Source organism: Cercospora beticola, chromosome 1, assembly GCF_033473495.1.
Source record: "Cercospora beticola chromosome 1, complete sequence".
In the NCBI taxonomy this organism is placed as follows: domain Eukaryota; kingdom Fungi; phylum Ascomycota; class Dothideomycetes; order Mycosphaerellales; family Mycosphaerellaceae; genus Cercospora; species Cercospora beticola.
In genome coordinates, this window is record NC_088935.1 from 1,789,857 (window position 1) to 1,812,227 (window position 22,371).

At 54.0% G+C, this 22,371-nt stretch overlaps 9 protein-coding genes across 9 annotated transcripts; 4 read left to right on the forward strand and 5 right to left on the reverse strand.

Moving 5' to 3' along the window:
* Nucleotides 1-28: 28 nt before the first annotated feature.
* RHO25_000685 (uncharacterized protein) lies at nucleotides 29-775 on the forward strand (the record flags this gene model as incomplete). The annotated part of the gene is made up of 1 exon (XM_023593291.1): nucleotides 29-775. The coding sequence occupies one exon, from the start codon at nucleotides 29-31 to the stop codon at nucleotides 773-775; it is 747 nt and encodes a 248-aa protein (XP_023458129.1).
* Nucleotides 776-1,044: 269 nt separating this feature from the next.
* On the reverse strand, nucleotides 1,045-2,807 carry RHO25_000686 (uncharacterized protein; the record flags this gene model as incomplete). The annotated part of the gene is made up of 5 exons (XM_023593292.1): nucleotides 1,045-1,423; nucleotides 1,496-1,941; nucleotides 1,994-2,031; nucleotides 2,082-2,300; nucleotides 2,354-2,807. The coding sequence occupies 5 exons, from the start codon at nucleotides 2,805-2,807 to the stop codon at nucleotides 1,045-1,047; spliced, it is 1,536 nt and encodes a 511-aa protein (XP_023458130.1).
* A 3,328-nt stretch (nucleotides 2,808-6,135) lies between these two features.
* On the forward strand, nucleotides 6,136-7,008 carry RHO25_000687 (uncharacterized protein; the record flags this gene model as incomplete). The annotated part of the gene is made up of 1 exon (XM_065602046.1): nucleotides 6,136-7,008. The coding sequence occupies one exon, from the start codon at nucleotides 6,136-6,138 to the stop codon at nucleotides 7,006-7,008; it is 873 nt and encodes a 290-aa protein (XP_065458118.1).
* A 248-nt stretch (nucleotides 7,009-7,256) lies between these two features.
* On the forward strand, nucleotides 7,257-7,982 carry RHO25_000688 (uncharacterized protein; the record flags this gene model as incomplete). Its single annotated transcript, XM_065602047.1, has 3 exons — nucleotides 7,257-7,274; nucleotides 7,354-7,390; nucleotides 7,468-7,982. 3 exons carry the CDS (start codon nucleotides 7,257-7,259, stop codon nucleotides 7,980-7,982), a joined length of 570 nt encoding a protein of 189 aa, XP_065458119.1.
* A 347-nt stretch (nucleotides 7,983-8,329) lies between these two features.
* On the reverse strand, nucleotides 8,330-9,552 carry RHO25_000689 (uncharacterized protein; the record flags this gene model as incomplete). The annotated part of the gene is made up of 2 exons (XM_023593294.2): nucleotides 8,330-9,201; nucleotides 9,417-9,552. 2 exons carry the CDS (start codon nucleotides 9,550-9,552, stop codon nucleotides 8,330-8,332), a joined length of 1,008 nt encoding a protein of 335 aa, XP_023458132.2.
* A 2,351-nt stretch (nucleotides 9,553-11,903) lies between these two features.
* RHO25_000690 (uncharacterized protein) lies at nucleotides 11,904-13,227 on the reverse strand (the record flags this gene model as incomplete). The annotated part of the gene is made up of 6 exons (XM_023593296.1): nucleotides 11,904-12,035; nucleotides 12,088-12,189; nucleotides 12,241-12,281; nucleotides 12,337-12,391; nucleotides 12,450-12,545; nucleotides 12,652-13,227. The coding sequence occupies 6 exons, from the start codon at nucleotides 13,225-13,227 to the stop codon at nucleotides 11,904-11,906; spliced, it is 1,002 nt and encodes a 333-aa protein (XP_023458124.1).
* A 2,396-nt stretch (nucleotides 13,228-15,623) lies between these two features.
* Nucleotides 15,624-17,327, reverse strand: RHO25_000691 (uncharacterized protein; the record flags this gene model as incomplete). The annotated part of the gene is made up of 1 exon (XM_023593297.2): nucleotides 15,624-17,327. One exon carries the CDS (start codon nucleotides 17,325-17,327, stop codon nucleotides 15,624-15,626), a length of 1,704 nt encoding a protein of 567 aa, XP_023458125.1.
* Nucleotides 17,328-17,987: 660 nt separating this feature from the next.
* On the forward strand, nucleotides 17,988-18,876 carry RHO25_000692 (uncharacterized protein; the record flags this gene model as incomplete). Its single annotated transcript, XM_023593298.2, has 3 exons — nucleotides 17,988-18,279; nucleotides 18,469-18,735; nucleotides 18,836-18,876. The coding sequence occupies 3 exons, from the start codon at nucleotides 17,988-17,990 to the stop codon at nucleotides 18,874-18,876; spliced, it is 600 nt and encodes a 199-aa protein (XP_023459330.2).
* A 1,241-nt stretch (nucleotides 18,877-20,117) lies between these two features.
* Nucleotides 20,118-21,116, reverse strand: RHO25_000693 (uncharacterized protein; the record flags this gene model as incomplete). Its single annotated transcript, XM_023593299.2, has 3 exons — nucleotides 20,118-20,723; nucleotides 20,780-20,959; nucleotides 21,015-21,116. 3 exons carry the CDS (start codon nucleotides 21,114-21,116, stop codon nucleotides 20,118-20,120), a joined length of 888 nt encoding a protein of 295 aa, XP_023459329.1.
* Nucleotides 21,117-22,371: the final 1,255 nt, after the last annotated feature.

Here is a 22,371-nt window from a genome sequence, read left to right on the forward strand (position 1 = left end):
AAGCTCAATCACATCAACCACAGCAATCATGGGTCGAGAATTGCAGAAACGCAAAAACCGCTCGGGCGTATCCAAAGTCCGCCAAAAGCCAAAATCGAAGAAGCGCGTCCTGAACAACCCCATTATCGCCGCCAACTGGGACAAATCTCTCACACTCGCGCAAAACTACAAAAAGCTGGGTCTGGCTGTGAAGCTCAACAAATCCACTGGAGGCACAGAAAAGAAATTGTCCGACCTCAAGCAACGCCAATCAGGAGGCGATGAGGAAGAGTGGCAGGGAATAGACGAAATCGACCCTCTGAATATCACGAGCACCAGTTCGCGAAAGAAACAACAAATCGACCTCGCCGAAGCCAAAATCGAACGTGATCCCGAGACTGGCGCCATTCTCCGCATCATCGAACAGGACTTACCTAAACAGAATCCGTTGAACGACCCTCTCGCCGAATTCGATAGCGATAGTGAGGAGGAGGAAGCGCCGGAAGACCAGGTTTTCAACCTCCGCAATCAGCATGCGAATACGGGCACGAAGGGTTCTGTTCCTGCGAAAACAGATACTGTGAGAGCGCTGGAGGAACAGGCTTCAAGACCCGCGGCGAAGCATAAGAGACGACAACCGGAGGGAGAGGTGCAGTTTATTGAAGAGTTGGTGAGGAAGTATGGAGAGGATTATGGGAAGATGGCGAGGGATATGAAGATTAACTATATGCAGAGGAGTGAAGGGGATCTGAGGAAGAGGATCAAGAAGTGGAAAGAGGCGGGCGGGAAGGTTTGAGTAGAGCTCGCTGAGCAGAGTTCGGGCATTGATGGCGTTTCGGGAACATGAAGGAAGGAAAATCTTGTCGGGATGGCGCAACGGGAATTGCTGGTACTTGGATCGAAGGACTGCGGATGCAAGAGATACTGCAGGGCTCAGCAACAGCATTGGGCGCGAGAAATTACGTTGCGAAGCCTGTTGTGAGACCGCATGAATGCGAATCGCAGCGCGCCCGATGCAGTAGCCCGTTCTCCTCGATCTTGTCCATTACAAACAGCACCATCACCTCAGATTTCACCATCCTCCAGAAGCTCATCTTCCTTGTCGAAATCCCAGCCCTCATACGGCGCTTCGATCGTCCCAAAAGAGTGTGCAGAAATGTTCGCCACGGCATGTTTGTCGTTTGGTGCATTCTCTGTCGGACCCACGAAAGGACTCCCGTGAGGTCTGAGCAACCCTGTTGACCAATCCTGTTCCGCTTTGACAGTCAAGTAATACGCCCGTCCAAACCAAGCATAGCACTCGGGACACCTCCAGGTCTTGAACTCGTTGATGTTCAACGTCTCGGGTATGGCTCGCTCGTATTGTGCGAGCTGCATGCTTTCTAACGCACCGCTGATGTCGTGCTCGTAGTCGGTTCTGTAGCCTGCTTTGTGGGCTGGCCATCTGTACTCTGTTAGCGACATCCAAAGAGGCAGTGCGGTCTTAATCGCCTAAGTGGATTCTAAAGTAACTTACAATGGGGACACTTTGTTGTTGGCATCCCGTACTGCCGGCATAGCCTTATAGTCCGGAGCCCATCGACCTGGATAGAGGTGATGCCAGAGTTCATGGTACAATGTCAGCGCCGTGATCTCCATATCATCGAGCGTGGAGTCATCGTATTCTGGTTCGAGGAAGTCGTCTGGCCGCCCAGCGTTGAAGCTTTGTGGGCACAAAATGATGTGATTCGATTGTGTCCAGGCATCGGCACCGTGATCTTCGTCTTCGTCTGAGCTACCAGAGTCGGATGAAGCTTCGTAGGCTTCGATGGGAACGAAGACAGCACCCATTCGCTCTGTTCCCTTTTCTGTTCCTTGTGCGCAGTATGATGGCTCGCCGGTATCTTTGTCGAGTGCCCACTGCCATGGCTTGTTTGGTGCTTCAGGGGGGTAGTCCTTCCTTGATAGGACGAGATATCCTTTCTGCGTGCCCGTGTCAGCAGAATTGTGTCGGAGACTATGCTGGAATGCTTACGTCGGTGCCGATGTCGTACCACAAATACCACATATCTTCTGCTCTCAATCAGCATGAAACCGCGTGAGAGGCCATGACAGGCATATACCAAAAATTCGACCATGCTCGGCCTCCCAGTCCTTGAGATTGTAAGGCTCATCCGTTTCAGGATCAATGATCTCTTTTCCGTTCTTGTCAAGCGCGGGATCATTCCGATCTTGCAACTCAAAGTATGTCGAATCGCAAGAGAGCTTGGGCATGTCCCGCCTGCTCATTGGCGACGCTGACTGCGGAGGCTCGAACAATTCGTGTAGCTTCTTGTATCGATCTGGTCGCTAATGTCAAGATTGATTTCGATAACATTTGGGTCGAATCATGTACCTCGTATCGCCTTCAACTTCATCCCAATCTGTCCTCGCGGCTGCACCGATCCATTCGGATTCGTCTCGCTCCAAATATCAGTCCACCAGATAGCCCAGAATGACCATATGAGTTTCTGCGCTTCCGGATAAGTTTTGAGATTAGTGTTCCCGAGTGCAACACGAGCTTGATAGGTCATTTGGTATATCTGATACCAGATGTTGTTGAGGATATTGTCGCGACTGTTGAAGTCGGCGGCAGGATCGAAGAGTGGTTTTGTGTTTCCGGGAAACTGGGGGTTGTTGAGAGGACGTAGACATGAGCCGTGCCAGGAGCCTTGATTGGGATTGCCATTCGACGGCTCGAAACCTGCCATGTTCACGTCGAAGACTTCGGATAGCTTTCGAGGAGCCGCGTGGACCAAGTCCGCGCGGATGGCCAGAAAGGCCAAAAGTATGGGTATGGCGACCAACATCTTGACTTATCTTTGCCTTGAAGCATGCACCTAGGCCATTGTCATAGATCAAGACCGCCGATCTATCGAGGATGAGCAGTCGGTTCGAAGATGCCATGATCTGATTGTTCAGTTTTTGTCCTACTCGTCTGTTCAACTGCTGAGCCTCTTTACATGTGAACGTGAATGACAAGCACATGAAGTGAGGACGCTGTGACACTGGATTCTGGTTGCATTAATATATCGCTATGTGAAGCATCTGATAGGTGAATTCTTGCCATCTGAATGAGAACGTGCGCCGTGCTGTCCACACCGAGGTTTTCCATCTTTTACATCTTGAGGGCCAGAAACTCGCAGGCCCCGTTTGTTGAAGGTTCAAGAGAATAGAGGCCTAGCTGTGACAGGCAAGCGAAACAAGTATCGAAAATCAACACTGCGTAATATTCAGATACTCGTATCTCTGCCTGTTGCAGCGTAGCTGGGAACTTCTATGCGAGTAGACCATCGCCGAAAAGTAGAGCGGAAATTAGGACTTTGAGCTCTCGATGTTCTTCTCTGGAGACATTGAATCCTCTGGGCTCTCTTGTATCTCCGCCTTGTCGAGCGCACTCGAGGCATTGCATCTCAATCAGCCAGGCTGGTGCAGGTTCAAGATTATGCGGAGAGGTAGTGTGAATATTTTGTAGTTTCCGTTTTGCTGTCCGCAAGTAGCCTAGATCCTGGATAATAGTCCGTTGTTTTGGCAGTGTAGGAACATTGAAGGTCCCGAGTGCGTAGTGGACTTGCGTCAATGAACAGGGCGACCATATGGAAGGTGGAGTCAAGAGCCTCGGAGAAATGCCGGAACTGGCAGTATCGAAAAGCAACCCTTCTTTCTGCTCCGAGATGTATTTTCACAACTAGCCGTGATGGCAATCTGATCAACGGATGCAAAGGCAATATCATCATGGCCAGCATAGCTATTTGCGTCTATTTCCGCCGTGATCCTCCGTCAACGCCAAGCCGGCTCGGGCGGGAAAGTTTTTGGAGCCTCATATCTGACATTGATTTTCTGCTGCCATCAACCACCACGGTTCCTTAGCTCAGTTGGTTAGAGCGTGGTGCTAATACGACGGCAACGTCTAAAAACGCCAAGGCCGAGTTTGTCTCACCGATCTCAGTTGCAGTCGATCGTCCTGCTAACAAACTTGCAGGGGTTCGACCCCCTTAGGGTGAGCACCAACGTCTCCAGTAGAAATTCGACTTTGTACTAACAACAAATCAGGACCATTATCACCATTGGTGTCCTACCACCGCGACGTAATAGTCGACGGCCATCTTTTTGACCTTTTCGAGCTTGCTCAGTAGTACTCTTTTACCTCAGTGAGCTCGAGACACGAGATCATTGTCCTATTCTTTTACCAAGTTATATCGAATTTTCTCTCCAAATGAGTTCGAGAGTCTTATACCTCAACTGCATTCTCAAGATCTCCCGTTTCAACGATTTGCAGCGTAGATCTTGAGCCCCGCTTTCGCTTCGCCGCACACCGAAGCCACATATGGGAAGTGTTTTGCTGAGGGCTGAAATAACGCACCACAGCCACAATGCCCATCTCAACAGAGATACTCAAGCAGCCGGGTCACTCAAGGGCCTTCACAAGCATTCTGCTACCTGTGCGGGCAAACATGAAGTCTGCTGTGGAAGAACAAATCATGAGGGCGTTCACGAAAGGAATTTAGACACTGCATGATGATAGCTTTTGACCCAGGCCCACTCTAAGCTTGACGGACACTGGACAGAGAGGAAGAACTGACCAGTGCATGTTTGTGTCCAGAGATGACTGGCCAGTCCCAACAGACGCTATCGAAGTGGCCAATGCCTTCGTATGTACACTGTAGACAAGCACAATGTCTATACAGACAGCTTAAGCGTCCCAGCACTATAGCCACTCTGTCTAGAGGAGTCTGGCCGAAGGATACCTCTGCCAATCGAGTCTGGAACTCGATGGAACTCGATGTCCAACTCGTCCAACATATGCCTTGCAGGCCTCTACAATGGAGGAAGAAGCACAGCATTACAGCCGATGGAGTCTGGCCGATCATTCGTTAGCTCAAGCAGGGAAAGCACGTTTGAGAGAAATGAGAGCCACGTCTGAGCTCTTCAGAACGCTCTACTACGGGCAGCGGACCTATTTACCACTCACACAAGGTGCCATGGAAACAACCCTCGACAAGGAGAGTCATTTCGTCCGCGCCAGATGGTCACTGTTCTTCAGTCGTTGTCGAGATCTCCCGTCTTCCACTTGAGCGCCTCGCCGGAACGAGCTCCACCAGAAACGATTCTACGAGACGCGATGATACATCAGAATGCTCGAACCTCGTGACAGGGCGGCAAGGCAAAGCTGTTGTTCAAGGCCGAGATGGACGGACTCCAGCACAGCGGGGCGATTCCCACCGTACTGATGCCCACCCAGAGGTCCTCTAGGAGGACATAGAAGGGGGCACCGCCGGAGCGGCACCTAAGGTGTCAAGCCTTGCGGCCGGATACTGAAGTAGAAGCGCATCAAGCCTTGCGGCCGGATACTGGAGTAGAAGCGCATCAAGCCTTGCGGCCGGATACTAGAGAAGATGCGCATCGGGCCTTGCGGCCAGATACTGGAGTGAGAAGCATATCAGGCCTTGCGGCCGGATACTGAGGTAGGTAGAAGCGCATCAGGCCTTGCGGCCGGAGACTGAGGTAGAAGCGCATCAAGCCTTGCGGCAAGATACTGGAGGAATGTGTCAAGCCTTGCGGCAAGACATGATGTCGGTCAAGTTCTGTTCCACAGTGGTTCCAGAACATAAGCCGAAGAGCAGGCGCGCATTGGTTGCAAACGCGCTAGTTAGCGCGAAGGTGCGTGCTTGGCACTTGCACCTCCAACCACAACAACAACACCGCGACACCCGTCGTCATGAACGCGACCGGGTCACCTCTTTCACTGATGCTCTGCTGCAAGGCTTAATGTCCTCTTTCAACGTTCTACCGCCAGGCTTAGTGTCTTCTTTCCCTTCGATGCTCTACTGCAAGGCTAGGTATCGCGCGGCCGATGCCAAAGCAGCCGCCCCTCTCATGTCTCTGTAATAGAGGCCTCTGTCTGGGCATCAGTCTTCGACTTTTCGTCGGAGCACTAGAGTCTGACCTGAGGGAACTCCCAACGCTGATGACGATCTCATTTCCAACTGTTTTCCATGGCACATTTCTGCGCTTAGCCCATCTCGTGAGCTACGAAGCTATTGATTCTCCAGAGAGAAGTGTGCTTTCCGGCGATTCCGAGGCTTGAGTATCGTCTCGCAGATCAGATGCAGTTCCCTATACCTGGGCTCGCCACTCATGCGAATGTATCTTTGTGATGATCAGAGCGCGACGGGCTACCTGCCACGCGTCACCAAGAACATGGCGCCTGGCTCCGAAGGCCACGGCAATGACACCCCTGCTCTCTCTCGTGTACAACTTCTGGACCACTGCCGAGAACCAGGAGCCAATGCTGTACTCGGACGAGGCGCAGCGCTTGAAGACAGACTTGGCTACCAAGACACGAAAGGAGCTGAACCAAGAGTCAGCCGATTGTTGGCTCATGCGACACGGACATCGCAAGTGTCCAAACGACGCCTGTCAATGGCAATTCATGACGTCGCCGTCAACAGTGTACGCACATTTTGGACTGTTCAACTTGGACACCTTTCGCCCGTGAACAAAGGAATCCCGTCGTTGTCCAGAGCATTGGCGTGTGGACAAAGTTTGCTGCCGCTTCTCCAAGAAGAATATGAGGGAATTCTGGAGAAGCCCAACAGTGAGCGGGACATTCGTGCCTTCCACCTGGCCGAGTACTTCGACTCCAGCGGCCATCCAGTTAGCTTCGCTAGGAATGCGCTACGAGAAGCGGTCTACGCGGCCGACGTTGCGCGGTCGTTGAGTAGACTTTCGCAAAAGGAGTTCATCGAGCGACAGAAGGCCGCCAGAGCTGATGCGAAGGCCGTAGTCGCTCATTTGCCCAATGCACTGGACCGGCGGCTCTCGGAGAATGTTATTGGCCACTATCTAATCTACCTCAAGGACAAGAGTAACTTCGCCAAGGACACCGCTTACGGGGCCGCAAGCGGAGCATATACGAACGTGTGCGGGAGCACATGTCTAAAAGCCACCGAGCGGCATCGGCACAGACGACACTGTACCGGATCTGGGACGATGCGGATCTCGACATGAAGGCACACGTGGGCATCATTGATACTCATCCACGAGTGGTTCTTGCTCGTTACGGTGCCCTGCCTCTCCTTCTTGATAAAACATTGGATGTTGCCTTGTTCTGTGGTGGCTAGCACAGACGTGTGGAGCACTACGTCCAATGCGTGCCGCCGGCACTCATCGAGCAATAGAAGGCGCACGAGGCTCTTCCGAGCACGGCATTATACGAGGAAGTGCTCCGGAGCTCAATGGGCTATCAACCCACCAATATGACGGTGCCGATACTGGTAAGTGAGGCAACTCCAGAACGATCCAGACGTTGTCAACGAGCCAGACGTTGTCAATTTCTGCTGACGATGACAATAGGAGCGCGCCAATCTGGGCATGGGCTCGCCGCTGATGCGTATGCGCCTCAACGATAATCACACCACGACATCCTTCCTCCAGCGCGTTGACAAGAATATGATCACAAACGACGAGGGCCACGGAGGCGACTACCCAGCCCTGTACATCACCAAATTGTCGATATTTGCATCAAGCCAAAGCAGTGGCGACCGATCCGAGATCTCATGGAATTCGACGGGAACGACAAATATGTGCAGCTGACACTGGAGAAATCGGACGGATACCACACCAACAATCTCGCTCTCTTGGGACCAGACTACGACCACGAAGGCCTTCCAGACGCATCCAAGATCAGCTTGGTGAGGTCCTTCATCAACGTCCATGGCGAAGAAAAGAGCGTATTCATTCAGCTCACTCCACACTACGACCTGAAACACTCAGTCCTGCAAGACCGTCGAGCTGTGATCGCTCAAACCATGTGGAACGTGGTGAATGGTGTTACTATAGACCTTAAAAGCCCTCTGATGTACAACTTCAACGCCCTGCCGGAGGACCAAAGTCCAATGATCTACTCTGCAGAAGAAGAGCGACTGGCTACAGACAAACTCGGGCCAAAACTCGAGAAGGACAAAGAGTGTGCCGACCGCTAGATTGAGCAATTTGGTGACAACAAGTAAGTGCCCAAACGATGCTTGTGGATGGAGGTTCCGGAAGTCGCCTCAATATGTCTATGCCCACTTCGGCCTGCACGACAAGTGGCGAGCCGAGTCCAAGATAATTGCGTTCCTGCAGTAACACTTTTAGCAGAGCTGCCTAGGATGGATGCGTAGATGGCTCTACGTACAAGCAGTAGATCGGTCACATTCGTTGGTCGGCAATGCATAGTAGCTTAGAGGATATCCTCGTAGGATGATGCAATCCGGAGGTTTTCCCACTCTCTCCGTTTCTGGATCAAGGCCGGCGGTATGCACTGGATAGAGTGGGTTGCACGCCTGTGCTAGCCACTACAGAACAGGCCAATGCCTAGAGTCTCGTTAAGGAGCACTCCGATGGTGCCGTAGCGAGCGATATCTGCCCGAGTATGCACGCAAATCATTCTCAGGCGTGCCTTGATATCGGTTGAGACGACACTGTCCCACGCCTTGTAAAGCTCTTTGTCAGGATCTGACTGTCGATACGCTGGCTGAGAGTGCTTGCTAGCACGTGCGTAGATGCTACTCTGCAGGCCCCACGTGCCGCCAAAGTAGCCGGCAGTCGAGTGATTCTTGCTTGTGTTTTCGAGGCTGATGAGGTAGTTCCCGATCACTTGTCCACATGTCTGCTTGTCGAGAGCATCTGGTAGTCTGGCGACTACGTCTGAGAGCTTCCATGGTTGGCCTGTAGCAACGCAGAAGTCGAGCATCTGGTAGAGTTGGGGAGAATTTGCTCTCAGTCGTCTACAGAACCCAGTAGCGTACCTCTCGGGTGTCATGTACTTCTTTAGCATCTTGTCAACAGCGCCAGTCACGCGGAACGTCCACTGCCAAGTAGTCCGTGAATATAGCACTAATTCTGCGAAGTCGGCTGGAAGCCAATCGTGTTCATAATCCACAGCACGATACTGTTCTGGCTCTGGAGCGATAATCACCATTTCCAAAGGGTCGTCGCCGAGGTCAGGATCCAGACCGCCCTTCTGAGCGGTAATGAATGCTTCATTGTCGGGCTCTACACGCTGGATAGCGCGCTTCTTTGATGGAGGCCTCTCACCTTGACTCCCATCATCTTGATTGACGGTGAGCGAGGCGACAGGCTTGCGTGATGGGCGAAGACGTTTCACGGGCTCTTCGTCCTCTTCATCGGCGGTGTCGTCAAGATCGACTATGACAATTTCTGGGAGCATTATTAGCATAAGGCCTTTCCAAGAGAGAGAGGGGGGGAGAGAGAGAGGGTAGCCGGAGCAGCCTGGCGACGTTGGAGGTCATTTGGAGCAGCATGGCGACGTTGGAGCTCACGGTCTCCCTCGCAATCAGAGTCAATGACGATAACGTCTCCTAACAAAGTGAGCTTTAATGTCAATCTGCCGAAGAGTCGACTGCTATACTTACGTTGGGAGAAGTTGGCTGCTGGTCGGAGTGCCGCTGGTGCTGGTTGAAGTGCCGCTGGTGCTGGCTGGACGACGAAGCTCAGTTTGGACTGGATGCTCTTCCGTCCACCCATGAGTCGGTCCTTGACACGTGCCATGATAGAGTGACCGACTTCTGATGCTGTGTTGTTGAGGACAGAGCTGAGAGGAAGAGGAAGTAAATGAGGAAGCGCGCAGGCTGCCTGAGAGGCTTCCGCCCGGAGAGGTGTAGGGAAGGCACGAGGAGGAAGGCACGAAGCCCGACCGCACCTGCCCACCGGACCCCCTCTTTCATGTCTCTAAGTTGAGGTTTCTTGTCAAGGCACCAAGTCTCCAAGTGTTTACCGGAGCACTGGAGTCTGACCGAGGAGTCGCTGCTTCTGAGTCGCTGCATTGTCATTGCCACGTCTTCGACAAGGACCTAAAAACTGCTGAAGGGGTGGCTTGGCTGATCTTTCAGCTTTCGAAGATCCAGTCTCCGGAGTAGCAAAGCTTAATCTTTTCTATCGGCGTGCTCAACAGCTGTGCTTCATGCCAACTCTTTCGCTCCTTCTCCCCGGAATGTCGCTGGCTCTGCTCACGGCGCTGTCTCGGTCGTGACAACTACTACGCCCTGGCAATGGAGCATGTGTTGGCGGCCTACTGCTGTTTCATTCAATGGCCACACTCACGTTGAAGTTCTTCTCGTGGCCTCAACTCCTGAACATGCTGCGTGATCTGCTTGAGTCTTTCGGCAATGCTGACGCTTTTCTGCCTCTCGCTTCCAGCTGGGCATGAGCCATCTTGGAATCTGGGTGTACATCCAATCTTCACTCACTCAAGATGCTGCGCCATACCTCCTTCATCGCGGCAGGTGTCGTCTCACGGCGCAGGCGTCGCTTCACTCGTGGGCGTCACCCCACTCGTCTGCTTACATACCCATGTTCCTGGAGAGAAACTGGAGTCGCCGGTCCATTCTCCGAAGACTCGCACGATGCAGGGGTCGCAGGGCTTGCTATACAGTCTTCTCAAGCGAGATTGCGGAAGGGGTGATGCCTGCGAATACGCTGATAAATCTTATCACTCGTAGCAAGCCGCCGAAGAGAGCTTATTGGGCTGTATCTCAGTCCCACGGGGTGATGAAGACCCATGCTTTCGGCGTACGACTGCGCCTACTTACGCAAAATATCCAAATGGGCACAGCCCCGACCCCTCAAGGATCACCCCTTCCGCCATCTCGCTTGAGAAGACTGTACCAAGGATATCCCGCGGCCTGTCCACCGGAGCGGTCGAACGATGCGCTCGTGGCAGGAAGTCACGCTTCGTGGATGTTCAACTCTCAGGTCATGCCTCCAGGTTCCAAGCCCGCGGCATGCCAATGCCAACATCTCAAGCTCCTGAGTCTCTGCACGACAAGCAGATCCAAGGAAATTGCCATGTGTGCTCGGGCCAGAAGTCAAGACGTACTAGGAATATATACTTTTTCGGGCTGGTTCTTGTCTTGACTTCACCGCCAACCTGCGATATGAAACATGAGTTTTGATAGTTCAATAGTAGCGTGCTGACTTATTTTTCTCATCACCTCAGCATGCCAGCATGGTGCGGAAAGATCGTGTTGGTGTAGGCTGGATAAAGTTCGTGCAGCCCTCGGCACTGAACTCTGCGGCCACGTCATCCGAGCTGAACGTCACTTGGTTCAGGCCTACACGGCGATGAACCCCGGAAACGCTGCGGCGCGACTTCATCATCACGGAGTCGTCATCTTGCAATGAATCGGTGGGTGGAAATATGGACATCAGGCTGTGATCATGCGCAGAGAGCCTCATCTGCAGACTAGTCATGCACAATTCTCTCAACTGGAAAGCCCGGAAGCTGGGACCAATGGGAGAATTGTGGAGAGGCACATCGCGATAGCATGCAGCGCTAAGGAAAGAGTGGAAGGGTGTGCCGCGCGTACAGTGTCGAGCTGCGCGAGCGGGTGAGCTATTGGAAGCCCGAAACGTTGAGCAAGAGTGACAGAATTGAGAGCGGGGCAGCACGTGATGCCCCAAAGTGGTTGAGTCGCGTGCTGCAACAGTCACACTGAGATGGGCGATGTGATGAGAAAATAGGCACAAATGTATGAATCGTCGTAAACGTCTCTTTCAATCACCATGCTATGCAAGAATTCAATAACAGCCGCTCATGCGAAAAGTAACCCATGGCCTACTCCTCCCAAAAGCCTGGCCCATCGAAACCATTCAATGCCAATAGCTTATATCAAACATTACCAATAGACCATGGCGTATCCCACGCTTTCATTCCCAAGACCGTTCCAATCGTTCCGTAATCCGCAGCTGTATCAAGGATTGTGTTCATATGCACATTCGAATTTAAAATCAAACTTTCGAGGAGCCATTCGTGGTCGTCCGGCAGAAATGACGGCCAACGATAATGCTCAACAGTGTGAACAAACGTTCTTGTCGTAGTTCTGTTCCTAATCATTCGTTGCTTAGAGCATGGCCACGGCAAGGACACCGGCGGCGAGACCGAAGAGCTCGCTGCGCATGGTTGGGAGAGCAGCAGCGCCAGTGTAAGCAACAACAGTTGGAGAGGCAACAGAGCCGTTGGTTGGAGCTTGCACCTACTGTTGGTTAGCACATGCCGGTTGTCGAAGTCGTCTCTTGTCAACTCACCTGTCCATCAGCGATTTGGGTAACTGGGGAACCAGTTTGCTGAGGAGCCTGGATTTGTCCATCGGCAATTTGGGTAACAGGAGAGCCCGTTGGAGCTTGCACCTAAAGTCTTGTTAGTAAGAGTTGGGGATAACGACCAAAGTTGGTACTCACTTGACCGTCGGCGATTTGGGTAACTGGGGCTCCAGTCGGTGCTTGCACCAGCGAGGGGGTCAGCGCATGATTAATGCAACAGATGCGTTCTATTACTTACTTGACCGTCAGCAATCTGGGAGACGGGAGAACCAGAAGTGGCCGCTTGGATCTACGATCATGTTAGCATGCAAGACCTCCAGCTGGGCCATAAGCATCGCAGAACTCACCTGTCCGTCGGCGATTTGGCTCACAGGAGCGCCCGTCGGTGCTTGGATCGCGGGGGAGGTCAGCTCATGCACTGCGTTCACGTCGATATTGGGTATCTTACCTGACCATCTCCGATTTGAGTAACAGGGGAGCCCGTGGGTGCTTGGATCGATTCGGGCGTCAGTGGCATGGTCTTGTTGGAAGAGAACGATGGGAACTTACCTGTCCATCGGCAATTTGAGTCACGGCTTGTGGCTGGCCATCAGCAATCTGGTTGACTGGCTGGGCAGTTGGCTGTCCATCTGACTGAACCTGAGCAGCAGAGCCACCACCGTTGATAGCCTCAATGTAGACCGGGCTGCACTGGGCAGCGTCGCTCTCGTCGTAAAGGTTGTAGAAGGTTCCGCTCAAGCACTGCTGGAAGACAACATCGCTGCCAATGGCGAGCGAGCCGTTCTGGCAAACGGACCAGCCGGCTGTGTAGATGGCACCAGTCTGAGCTGGGCCGTCGAACTGGAATTGACGGTTGTCGGCGATGTAGCCAGTGCGGCCTTGAGCGTCCTTGAGAACACCACCCTGGAGGGTGAGGATCAAAGTGCCGGAGCCACCCTGCTGCTGTCTCTTCGCCATGGCAGGGGTGGTGACATTGACGACTTGGATCTGGAAAGTACCTGGGTAGTCTGGAGAGCAGCCAGCTGGAGCAGAGGTCGATGGGGTGATGTTCTCAGTGACTCCCTGAGGCACTGGGTTGGCCGCAGCCAAAGCGGCAAGCGCGACTGGGGCGATAGAGTAACGCATGGTGTCGAGGTATTAAGATATTAGAGCTTCTGGGATAGATACAGCGAAGCGGTGGCGTAAGACGGTAGCGAGTAGTAGTCCTTGCGAAGGGTGGTGGCGATAGACAGCGAGTGAAAGTCTATGAAGAATCAATAGACAGTCGCGAGTCGGGGCTGTTATGCAAGCGGAGGAGACTGTGGGTTTGTTGTGAGAGAATGGAGACTGGAATGTAAGAGGTATTTAATCCCATTGACACAAAGGCGGGTCCTCGCATTGGCGCGCTGCGCTTGGGAGAGAGGTTGGTGCGGCGTGAGCTATGGCCAGGGACGGGCACAACGGGCCTCCCAAGCAACCGATTGACTCTCCTCGTGGACGGTCTAGCACGGTGATGCAGCAGGCCGGGCGGCGCTGTGAATGGCCAGCAGACGAGGGGTGGACGATCCAGCCTCCCTCCTCCTGCTGCTGCTCCTGCGTCTGCGTCGGCCACTGCTGGAGCTCCCACTCCAACCGCAGAGCTTCCATGCGACAGCAGACAGCCCACCGCCACCGCGCACCCGCTCCACTGCTGCCGCTGTCCCATTCCCGCCGTCGTTGTGCGTGTCTCAGGTTCCCAATCTCGCGCTGACCGTCGGGCAATGTACCTGCTGTTGATCGCAGTCCCGGCTGCGGCGCCGCGCACGTTCGCCCGGCCAACGGCCACCGCTTAACCGAGAGCCGCTGATGGCATTTTGAGCGCCAGAGATGAGCGACACTCTGCCCACAGTCGAGCAGTCCATCATGACGTCCTCGACCGCGCGCCGCATCGCACAAAGTCGGATGGCGGGCGCACAAGGTTCGCGTTGAAGGCTAGCGGCAGGTAGCTGCAGCATGCACAATGCGGCTCTCGACGCCTGGCGACACCGTCGAGCTCTGCAAAACCAGAGGCTGTACTAGCGCTGATGGCGACGACCATATGGCCTCTCCCGCCGCCCTGCTCTACGACTGACGCTCTGTTCGTGTTGACCCAGTTTCATCGCTGCTCCACGCGCGCAATACGAGCCCCCAGACGCACAAGCTCGCGGCCCCAGCTCGCCCAAGATGCAGAAGCAGCCCAAGCTCGCCGCCGCCAAATTTGAGTTGCCGATCAACACCATCGTGGCGTCTTGTCTGCTGGGCGCTGCGTGGCCCGCGCGTACATCTCGCGATGTCGAGTATTCGGATGACTGTACAACCGCTCTACCGCTGCGAACAGCCCTTACTCGCCCGCCCAGCGGTGGGGCCACAGTCACAGTCTGGAGAGAGAATCTCTCATCAACAAGCTCACACGACATGACCGTTTCACCTGTCACCTGTCCAACGTGTCTGAACCGCTCAGCGCCCATAGATACCACCCGCAATAGAGCAGTTGCTCCCGGTCATCTCAGCATCTGCACAAGTGTGGTACTGAAGATGACGACCGGCTCCTTCTCCACACTCGTCAATCACACTCTCCGCACTGAATTTCATTAGGTTAGCGTTCTGCTTGCCTTTTCCCAAAGCACAGATCGCAGTGGGATGACTCGTTGGCAGCGCAGCTGAGCAGGCGATATGCCTACTTTTGGACTTCGTCAAGGTACATGCAAGAATCCTCCATATCGAACTCTATGCGGCTCAGCTACAGCCGCATCTGGCATTTCCCACTCGTATTCAGCATGAACCGCAGCTGTAGCGTGTCTGCTGTCACCAAGTACCCCGCTCACAACTCGGATCCACGAGAAGCCATCCATCTGCATGTCCTCACGGCCACTCCTTCCCGCTGCTTCGACGTCTTCCCATAGTCATGACGATCGAATTGCGATGTGCCAATTCTTGGGGCACGGCAGAATTCTGTCCGCCGGAGTTGTAGCCGGCACGGCGAGCAAACAATGGGCGCATGGCGTACTGCAAGCCCGCCTGCATAGCACTGCAGCTCGGCAACCAGCAGGTAACAGGCAGCACCAAGACACGGCTGGGAATATGCAAGATCGCGTGCGACATCATTCGTGACACAACGACCGTTCACTTCGGTTCAGTGCAGCAAATTTTCGCATTGCCTTGATATTTCGCACGCTACAAAACACCTTGCTTGCGGTGGGAGCGCTACTACTGTATACAATTCTCGCCGCAACACAGACCACCTTCAACCATCCCTTTCGTCGCAGCTGTAGTAACCCAAGAGGGCCAAGACGCTTCATCATCAAAATGCATCGTTTCAAGATGCCACACCTTGCGCCCCAAACGCCATGCAGTACGCTGCAAAAAATTCGCCCAGGCATTTCCGTCGTAAACAAATGTTGCCATGTGCAACCACCCATAGCTACAGCTGAAACACTTCCTCACGCCTGCAGCTGTTAAGCAAAGCTTCAGCTCCCGTGGTGCAGCCGTCGCAAGCTCCAAAGTCAAAAGACCGTCACAAGAACCTACTGTCCGACAGCTCCAGCTTGATGAGGCATTGTCAGCACGCCATTCTTCTTATCGGTGCTTCCAAGAACCTTGATCTTGCCGTATGCGTCCACGATTGGGTACCGCGCTCTACGTTCAAGATCATCCAGGTCCATGTGGCTGCGGATATACTTGTCTTGGCTGTTGTCGGGCACGCTATAGTCCCAGCTGGTCCACTTGCCTTGCTTGAGGGCCGAGAAGCAGAACCGACGCTGGCGCTGGCGTTTAATCACATCCGCCGTGATGGCTTCCATATCCCACTTGGCTTTGGCTTCCGCGACAAAGTCATCGTACACCTTCTTGGTAGCCTCGTCGGTGGAAGTGGCGAGGTTGACCAATTCCTTTGGATCTTCTGCCAAGTTGTACAGCTGATCTGGGTCTGCAGGACAAGTGATGTACTTCCAGGCACCACGTCGAATCATCATCATCGGAGCGATGGTTCCTTCACCCATGTACTCGGCAAAGACGTTGTCATGCGTGGACTTGCCCTTCAGATGAGGCACGATCGAGACACCATCCATTGGCAAGCCAGGCACCAGTTTCGAACCCACGATATCGACCAACGTGGGCAGGATATCCAGAGTGCTGACGCTTTGTGGAACGCGGTGAGGCGCCCACTGCTTGGGGTAGCTGAAGAGCATGGGCACGCGGACAGATGACTCGAAGTAGGACATCTTGTACCACAGACCTCTCTCGCCAAGCATGTCGCCGTGGTCACCGGAGAAGATGACAATGGTATTGTCGGCAAGACCACAATCCTTCAGGGTCTGCATCAACTTTCCGATATTATCATCGACGTAGCTGACAGATCCGTAATAGGCGCGCTTGGCACGCTTGATCTGCTCGGGCGTGAAGTCGTAGTCTTCAAGATCGCAGACGTGCTGCAAGCGTTTGCTGTGCGGGTCGAGCTGATCCTTGGGAAGCTGGACGTCTGGCATATCGATGTCGACATCCTCATACATGTCCCAGTACTTGTGCTCGATGGTGTACGGATCGTGAGGATGAGTGAGAGAGACCGTCAAACAGAATGGCCGGCTGTTCGGTGGCTTGCGGACATGGTCGTACAAGAACTGCTTGGCCTTGTACATGACCTCTTCATCGTAGTCCAGCTGGTTGCTGCGCACACATGGTCCTGCTTGCAGGATGGAAGAGCTGTTATGGTACCATTCCAGGCGAGTGTCGGGCTCGTCCCAGTTGACCGACCAGCCAAGATCAGCCGGATAGATATCGGCGGTGAGGCGATACTCATAGCCGTGCAGCTGGTCACCGATGAAGTGCATCTTACCGCCAAGCACGCACTCATACCCGGCATTCCGCAAGTAGTGCGCGTATGTCGGCGTGTCCTCGGTAATCGGTGAAGCGTTGTCGTAAGCACCAATTTTGGAAGGTAGCTGTCCAGTGATCATGGCCATACGTGATGGCGCGCACAGGGGTGAATTACAGTAGGCAGAATCGAACACAACTGACTTCTCGGCCAGTTTGTCGAGGTGTGGGGTCTTGATCTGCGATTTCTCGTTGTAGATTTTGAGTTGGGGAGCGGCCAGCTGGTCGGCCATGATGTAGAGAATGTTGGGTTGTGAGGGGAACAGAGGCGTGCTGAAGCCATTCTGTCCCGCGAAGCCGACAGGCGGCGATGTGGGCGGCGTGTCTGGCAGGTTGCGAAGACGCTGCACGGGGTCCATTGTTGCGTGCAGTCGTCGGCAGCCAAAGGGCTGCGAGGTTGTGATTGAGTTTGGAAGGGGAATGCGGATATGAGCTGCACCAAACGGCAACGAACAACAACCAACAAACTGCTACGCTGCGATGGGGCGAGTTGTGGGGGAAAGAAAGATTATGAATTCGCGGACAATGCCTTATATAATCGTGTGCGTCCAAGACGTCTCAGCAGCACGCCTTGACGCCTCGACCATCGATGGCGTGCTACAGCAGATTGATGAGCAGCAGCGAAACAAAGCCAGCTAGCCCGACTGGGCCATAGCCTCGCCAAGCATCCGGGGTGACAAGCGGCGAATCCTTGTGATGGTATCCTCTATTTGAACGTCGCTCGCTCCACAGCTGCCCGCCGCAGCGTCTCTGTCGTTTCGACGTCAGATCAAGGCACAGCTGGCATCGATGCAGCTTGAGTTCGAAAGTTGTGAGGAGATCTTGCGAGATTGGCCGCCTGGCCGCCTTTATACTCGTCGAGCGGCAGCGGGTCGGCGCCCGATCGCGCCTAGCGCATGCCCGTCACGCGACTGAATTTTGCAACAACAACCCTCGTCCGACAAGCCATTCCACCGCCTACCACGCGATCTCCGTCCAGCAGCAGCAGCTCCCTCGCCGCCGACACGCTCGCCTTCGCCATGTCGCAGCCTCCGCTGGATCGCCCGCAGCCGTCAGCTGCCAGCTACGCGATCGCTGCAGCCATCATCGCCTTCACCACCGGCTACTTTGTGGGCAGCGCCCGCTCGATTGGCTTATTCGGCCGGTCGCCCGCCCGCCCCGCCACATCGGGAGCGGCCTTGGACAACGACGATTCCGCGTCAGACTCCGACGAGTCCGCCCACGACCTGGGCGAGCTGCAGGCGTTCGATGGGAGCAAAGAAGAATGCAAACTCGTCCTCGTCGTGAGGACAGATCTGGGCATGACCAAAGGTGAGTCGGCACACACGATTGAGTTTCGCCTACGTGCATGGGGTTGGCTCAAGTGCCGCGTGCCTGCCTTGTCGCGCGTGGCAGCTGTGGCAGTACCGAAGTATTGCAACTACACATGACATCGTGGTCTGATGAGAGTCGCGTGCGACACACGCGCAAACGTCGTCAGCGAGCTGATCGAATGCGCAGGCAAAATAGCGGCACAATGCGGGCATGCGACGCTCGCGTGTTACAAAGCCTTCCTGCGCAGTGATCCGAACCATCCGTTGCTGAAGCGGTGGGAGCACCTCGGCCAAGCCAAAGTAGCGCTCAAAGTAGACAGCGAAGACGAGATGCTCATGCTGCAAGCTACTGCTGTTAGTCTCGGTCTCTGCGCAAAGGTCATTCACGACGCTGGCCGCACGCAGATTGCCAGCGGATCGGCCACTGTGCTGGGCATCGGTCCTGCTCCAAAGAGTGAGTCACTTCGGACAGCATCCCATGTTGCATCCACCGCTGCAGTCACCGCGTATCTAGACTACGCAATTTCCATAACTAATGCTAATGCGCGTGGTAGGCAAGATCGACGAGGTCACCGGACATCTCAAGCTGTTGTGAAGAGCTCCACACCGGATAAGGAAATCACATCCCCAGCAGAGGAGCGGTAGCACATCGCCTGCTTCGTTCCTCAGCGATCAAATCGGCCCTCCTCTTGTGTAGTCTGGTACAACAGCGTGCATATGACCTCCTATGCATTGTCGCCAATTGCGGAGACTGCCCTTCTGGAAGGCCTACGAAGCTCTCGTGATCAAAGCTTTCATCTGCACAAAAGTTGACAGGGGGGGTTTCGGCGTCTGACCGCACTCCTGGGTCATGCTCGGCCTTCGCCAAGCGTAGATAAGGCATTTCCGCATCGCCGCAGTCAATTTAACTGAAGGCGATAACAGTCATGTGAGGTCCTGGGAGGCGCCCGATAATGCTTGACGCAACATCGTTCACAATCTCGCGGACACTTTATTCACTCATCAGCGAACGCGTAGCGTTCTTGCTCACAACTCGTGCCAACTGCGAAATCGCATCGGAGATCAAGCGCAAGTCCTGCTTGCAGGCTTTGGATCAATGCGTGGAAGAAAATACCATGTCTTCACCCGCGCGCTGTTTCAAAGATGGACCATTGATATACCCACGGAATCTACGAGCGATCAACCATATAGAAGAATAGAATCGGAAAGTATTCAAGTCAGATGCGCAGCTTAACCTATGTTCCAAAATGCCAACGTAGGCAATGGCGAGTGATGGCTTGCAATTCACCTCAGTAACACAAGTTCGAACGTGTCGGCGCAAAATGAACTGCACGCATCTGGAGTCCGGGGTCAATAGCTGTCCTAGTCCCAATCGAGGATGCAACGAGTTATCCTTGAAGATCGTGAAATACAAGAGAACATGAGAAAATGTTTGCATCGCAATATATGTATCGGCCTATCTGTATTGCCAAGTTCTGCTGGACGGACGTCGTCGTCCAGCGAAATGTTCTGTCACATGGTCTGCGTCACTCATGATCATAGCCGACGTCTGAGAAATGAGCGACGGCAGCAACACCAGTTGCGCACGATCCCCGCTCATATCATCATATGTACAGCTTCTCCAAAACCCACCACTCCGGGGCGGCAAATACTCCAAACCGTTCTGTGCTTTGTTTCCCAAAAAATCGAAGTCTATCCACAAAGAAGCATGCCAAAAATAAGTTGAACGCTGCTCGTCACGAATGAGTGAAGTGACTTGCTAGCGGATGACGAGAAGTGAAGAATCGTTGGGGTTGCCGATGTGTTTTGTTGCTTGCAGCGGTAGTGTTGCGCTGCTTATGCGCGGTGGCCATGAGCGTGCTCGTGTTCGTGCCTGCGGTGGCGGTTGTAGACGGTGGCCACTGCGGTAGCGTACGCTGTCTCGATCTCGGTGATGGTCACGCCGCCAGCTTCGTTCTTGGTGTAGACAGCGGTGACAGAAGTCGCCAAAGTTGTTGGGGTCGCTTGGGCAGCAGACTTCGAAGCATCCTTGTTGTTCCAGTTGTAGCCGTAAGGCGTAGGAGCGGCAGCAGGTTTAGAGCTTGAGCTTGAAGATGGCTCCTGGTAGTTTGGTGGCGACGCTGCTGATGGGGCTTCGTATGCTGGAGCAGATGATGCTGACGAGGGAGCTGCGGCATAGGAAGATGCGGCTGGTGCTGTGCCGTTGCTCGCAGTCTCACCGTTGTCGGCGGAAGTTCCGGTGCACAGTGTCACGGTGATGACAGCATCTTGGCCACATGATTGCATGCCATAGGCATCATCGGTGGAGTAACGGTATGCTTGTTGCTTGGGAGCGCACTCTGTGCCGTTCGCGGTGATTTCCCAGTCCTTATCCCATGGATTGCCATTCACGCAACTCAAATCGTACCAGATGATGCCATCAGAATGGGTTGTATACTCGTACTTTGAGCGCTCTGTTAGCATCCAGAGCTTGTTAATAATTTATATTCGTGCCATACCTGCAGGATGTTGTCGAGGTTGTCAGTCTTGGACAGCTTGATCGACCAACCATTGCCATTGGACAGCGGAGTCCAAGGCTGCGACCACGAGGCGCCCGGAGCGAGGGAAGTATCCTCCTCCTCGTAGCCACCACCGGCCGATGGGACGTTGCACAACTTGACTGGGTAGTTGCAGTTGTTCTGGAAGTGAAGTGGTCAGGCTTGGCACGATGATTCTGAACTTTGGAGGACTCACCACAACATGGGCGCTACCCATTGATGACGAGCTGCTGTAGCCATAGTCTGCGACGGCAGCCGAAGCAAAGAGAGCGAAAGATGCAATCGCAGTGTTCTTCATGTTTGCGACGCTGGGTAGGTCAAGGTGAAGTGATCCGGCTTGCGAAGCTCAACTTTGCGCTGGTAGTTCAATTGGTCCAAGGGCCGACCAAAAATTGGGTAAATCGGCAGTCTAAGGGAGTGTATCGAAGCTTGCAGTAAAAGAGTGGTACTGCACAGCAGTGATGCGACCAAATGCGCAGGTAGAAGTCGCTGGTATAGAGATTGTGTGGACAAGGGGGAGGAGCGAAAGATCTTCAGCGAAAGATCTTCAACCGCGCGTCGCTGCGAACTCTTTTAATCTCAAGGGAACACTATGGTCCCCACCGAGCAGAACGAGCATGATCGGGTCCCCTCGACAACTGACGAGTGCAGCACGCACGAGGAACAGGCTTTGCCCCTTGACAGCCGCGGCCCCGATCAATCAGCAGCCAGCCCTACAGGTTCATGCAGCAGCGGGTCAGATTGGACAGGGGATGTAGAAACTGCGGCAGACAGGCACAGCCGTGTTCCTCTGTGACTGGGCGAAATGTTTGACGACTCCAGCTCCGCGATTCGCTGGACGCAGACGGCTCTTTTGCCGTACCTGCACCATTCCGACGTGGAAGAGAAATTCTTTTTTTCACCGCTACTGCAGGTTAGGGCCCGGATTTGTGCATACTGTTCCTGATGCCGTATCGTTGCCGTGCGAAGTGCCAGTCTCAACGTGCGGGTTCTCCACCGCTGACGAAATTTTAGTTGGCAGTTGGCAGCCTTGCGTTCTCGCCCTTCTGGGCAACCGCTAGTCCATGTCTTGGTCGCACACAAGACTTCTGGGCAGCACGTGAAAGCCTTGACAGCATCATCCACGCCTACTCACGCTTGCTGTCGCTTGTCATGTTGAACCTCGTACATCGTCGGCGATGGCAATCCGTTCGGTTGGGGCCACGTAAGCGGGAAGCGAGTTCGGGCGGCAACGTGGCCAACCATTGATTGTCCTGCCGTCCGACCTCACGTTTCAGCACAACGCCGCCATTGCTGTGGTTGTATACCGCGGCGTGTACAGCAGGGTGTTGTTCGTCAAGCAAAACATGTCACCTTTGGTAGCGAAAAGTTGAGCGAGCGCCCTCTTCGCGCCGCATCAGACTTTGCGTTTTCGTGTGCGTTGCGCGAATCGCTAGCCTGCTTGCGACGAGTCGCATCTCGAAGCGAAGGTCCTGAAACTACGGCAGACGTGGACGAAATATTACGACGCTCAGAGATAGCGCCATATTGTCAGGACTCAGAAGATACTTGCG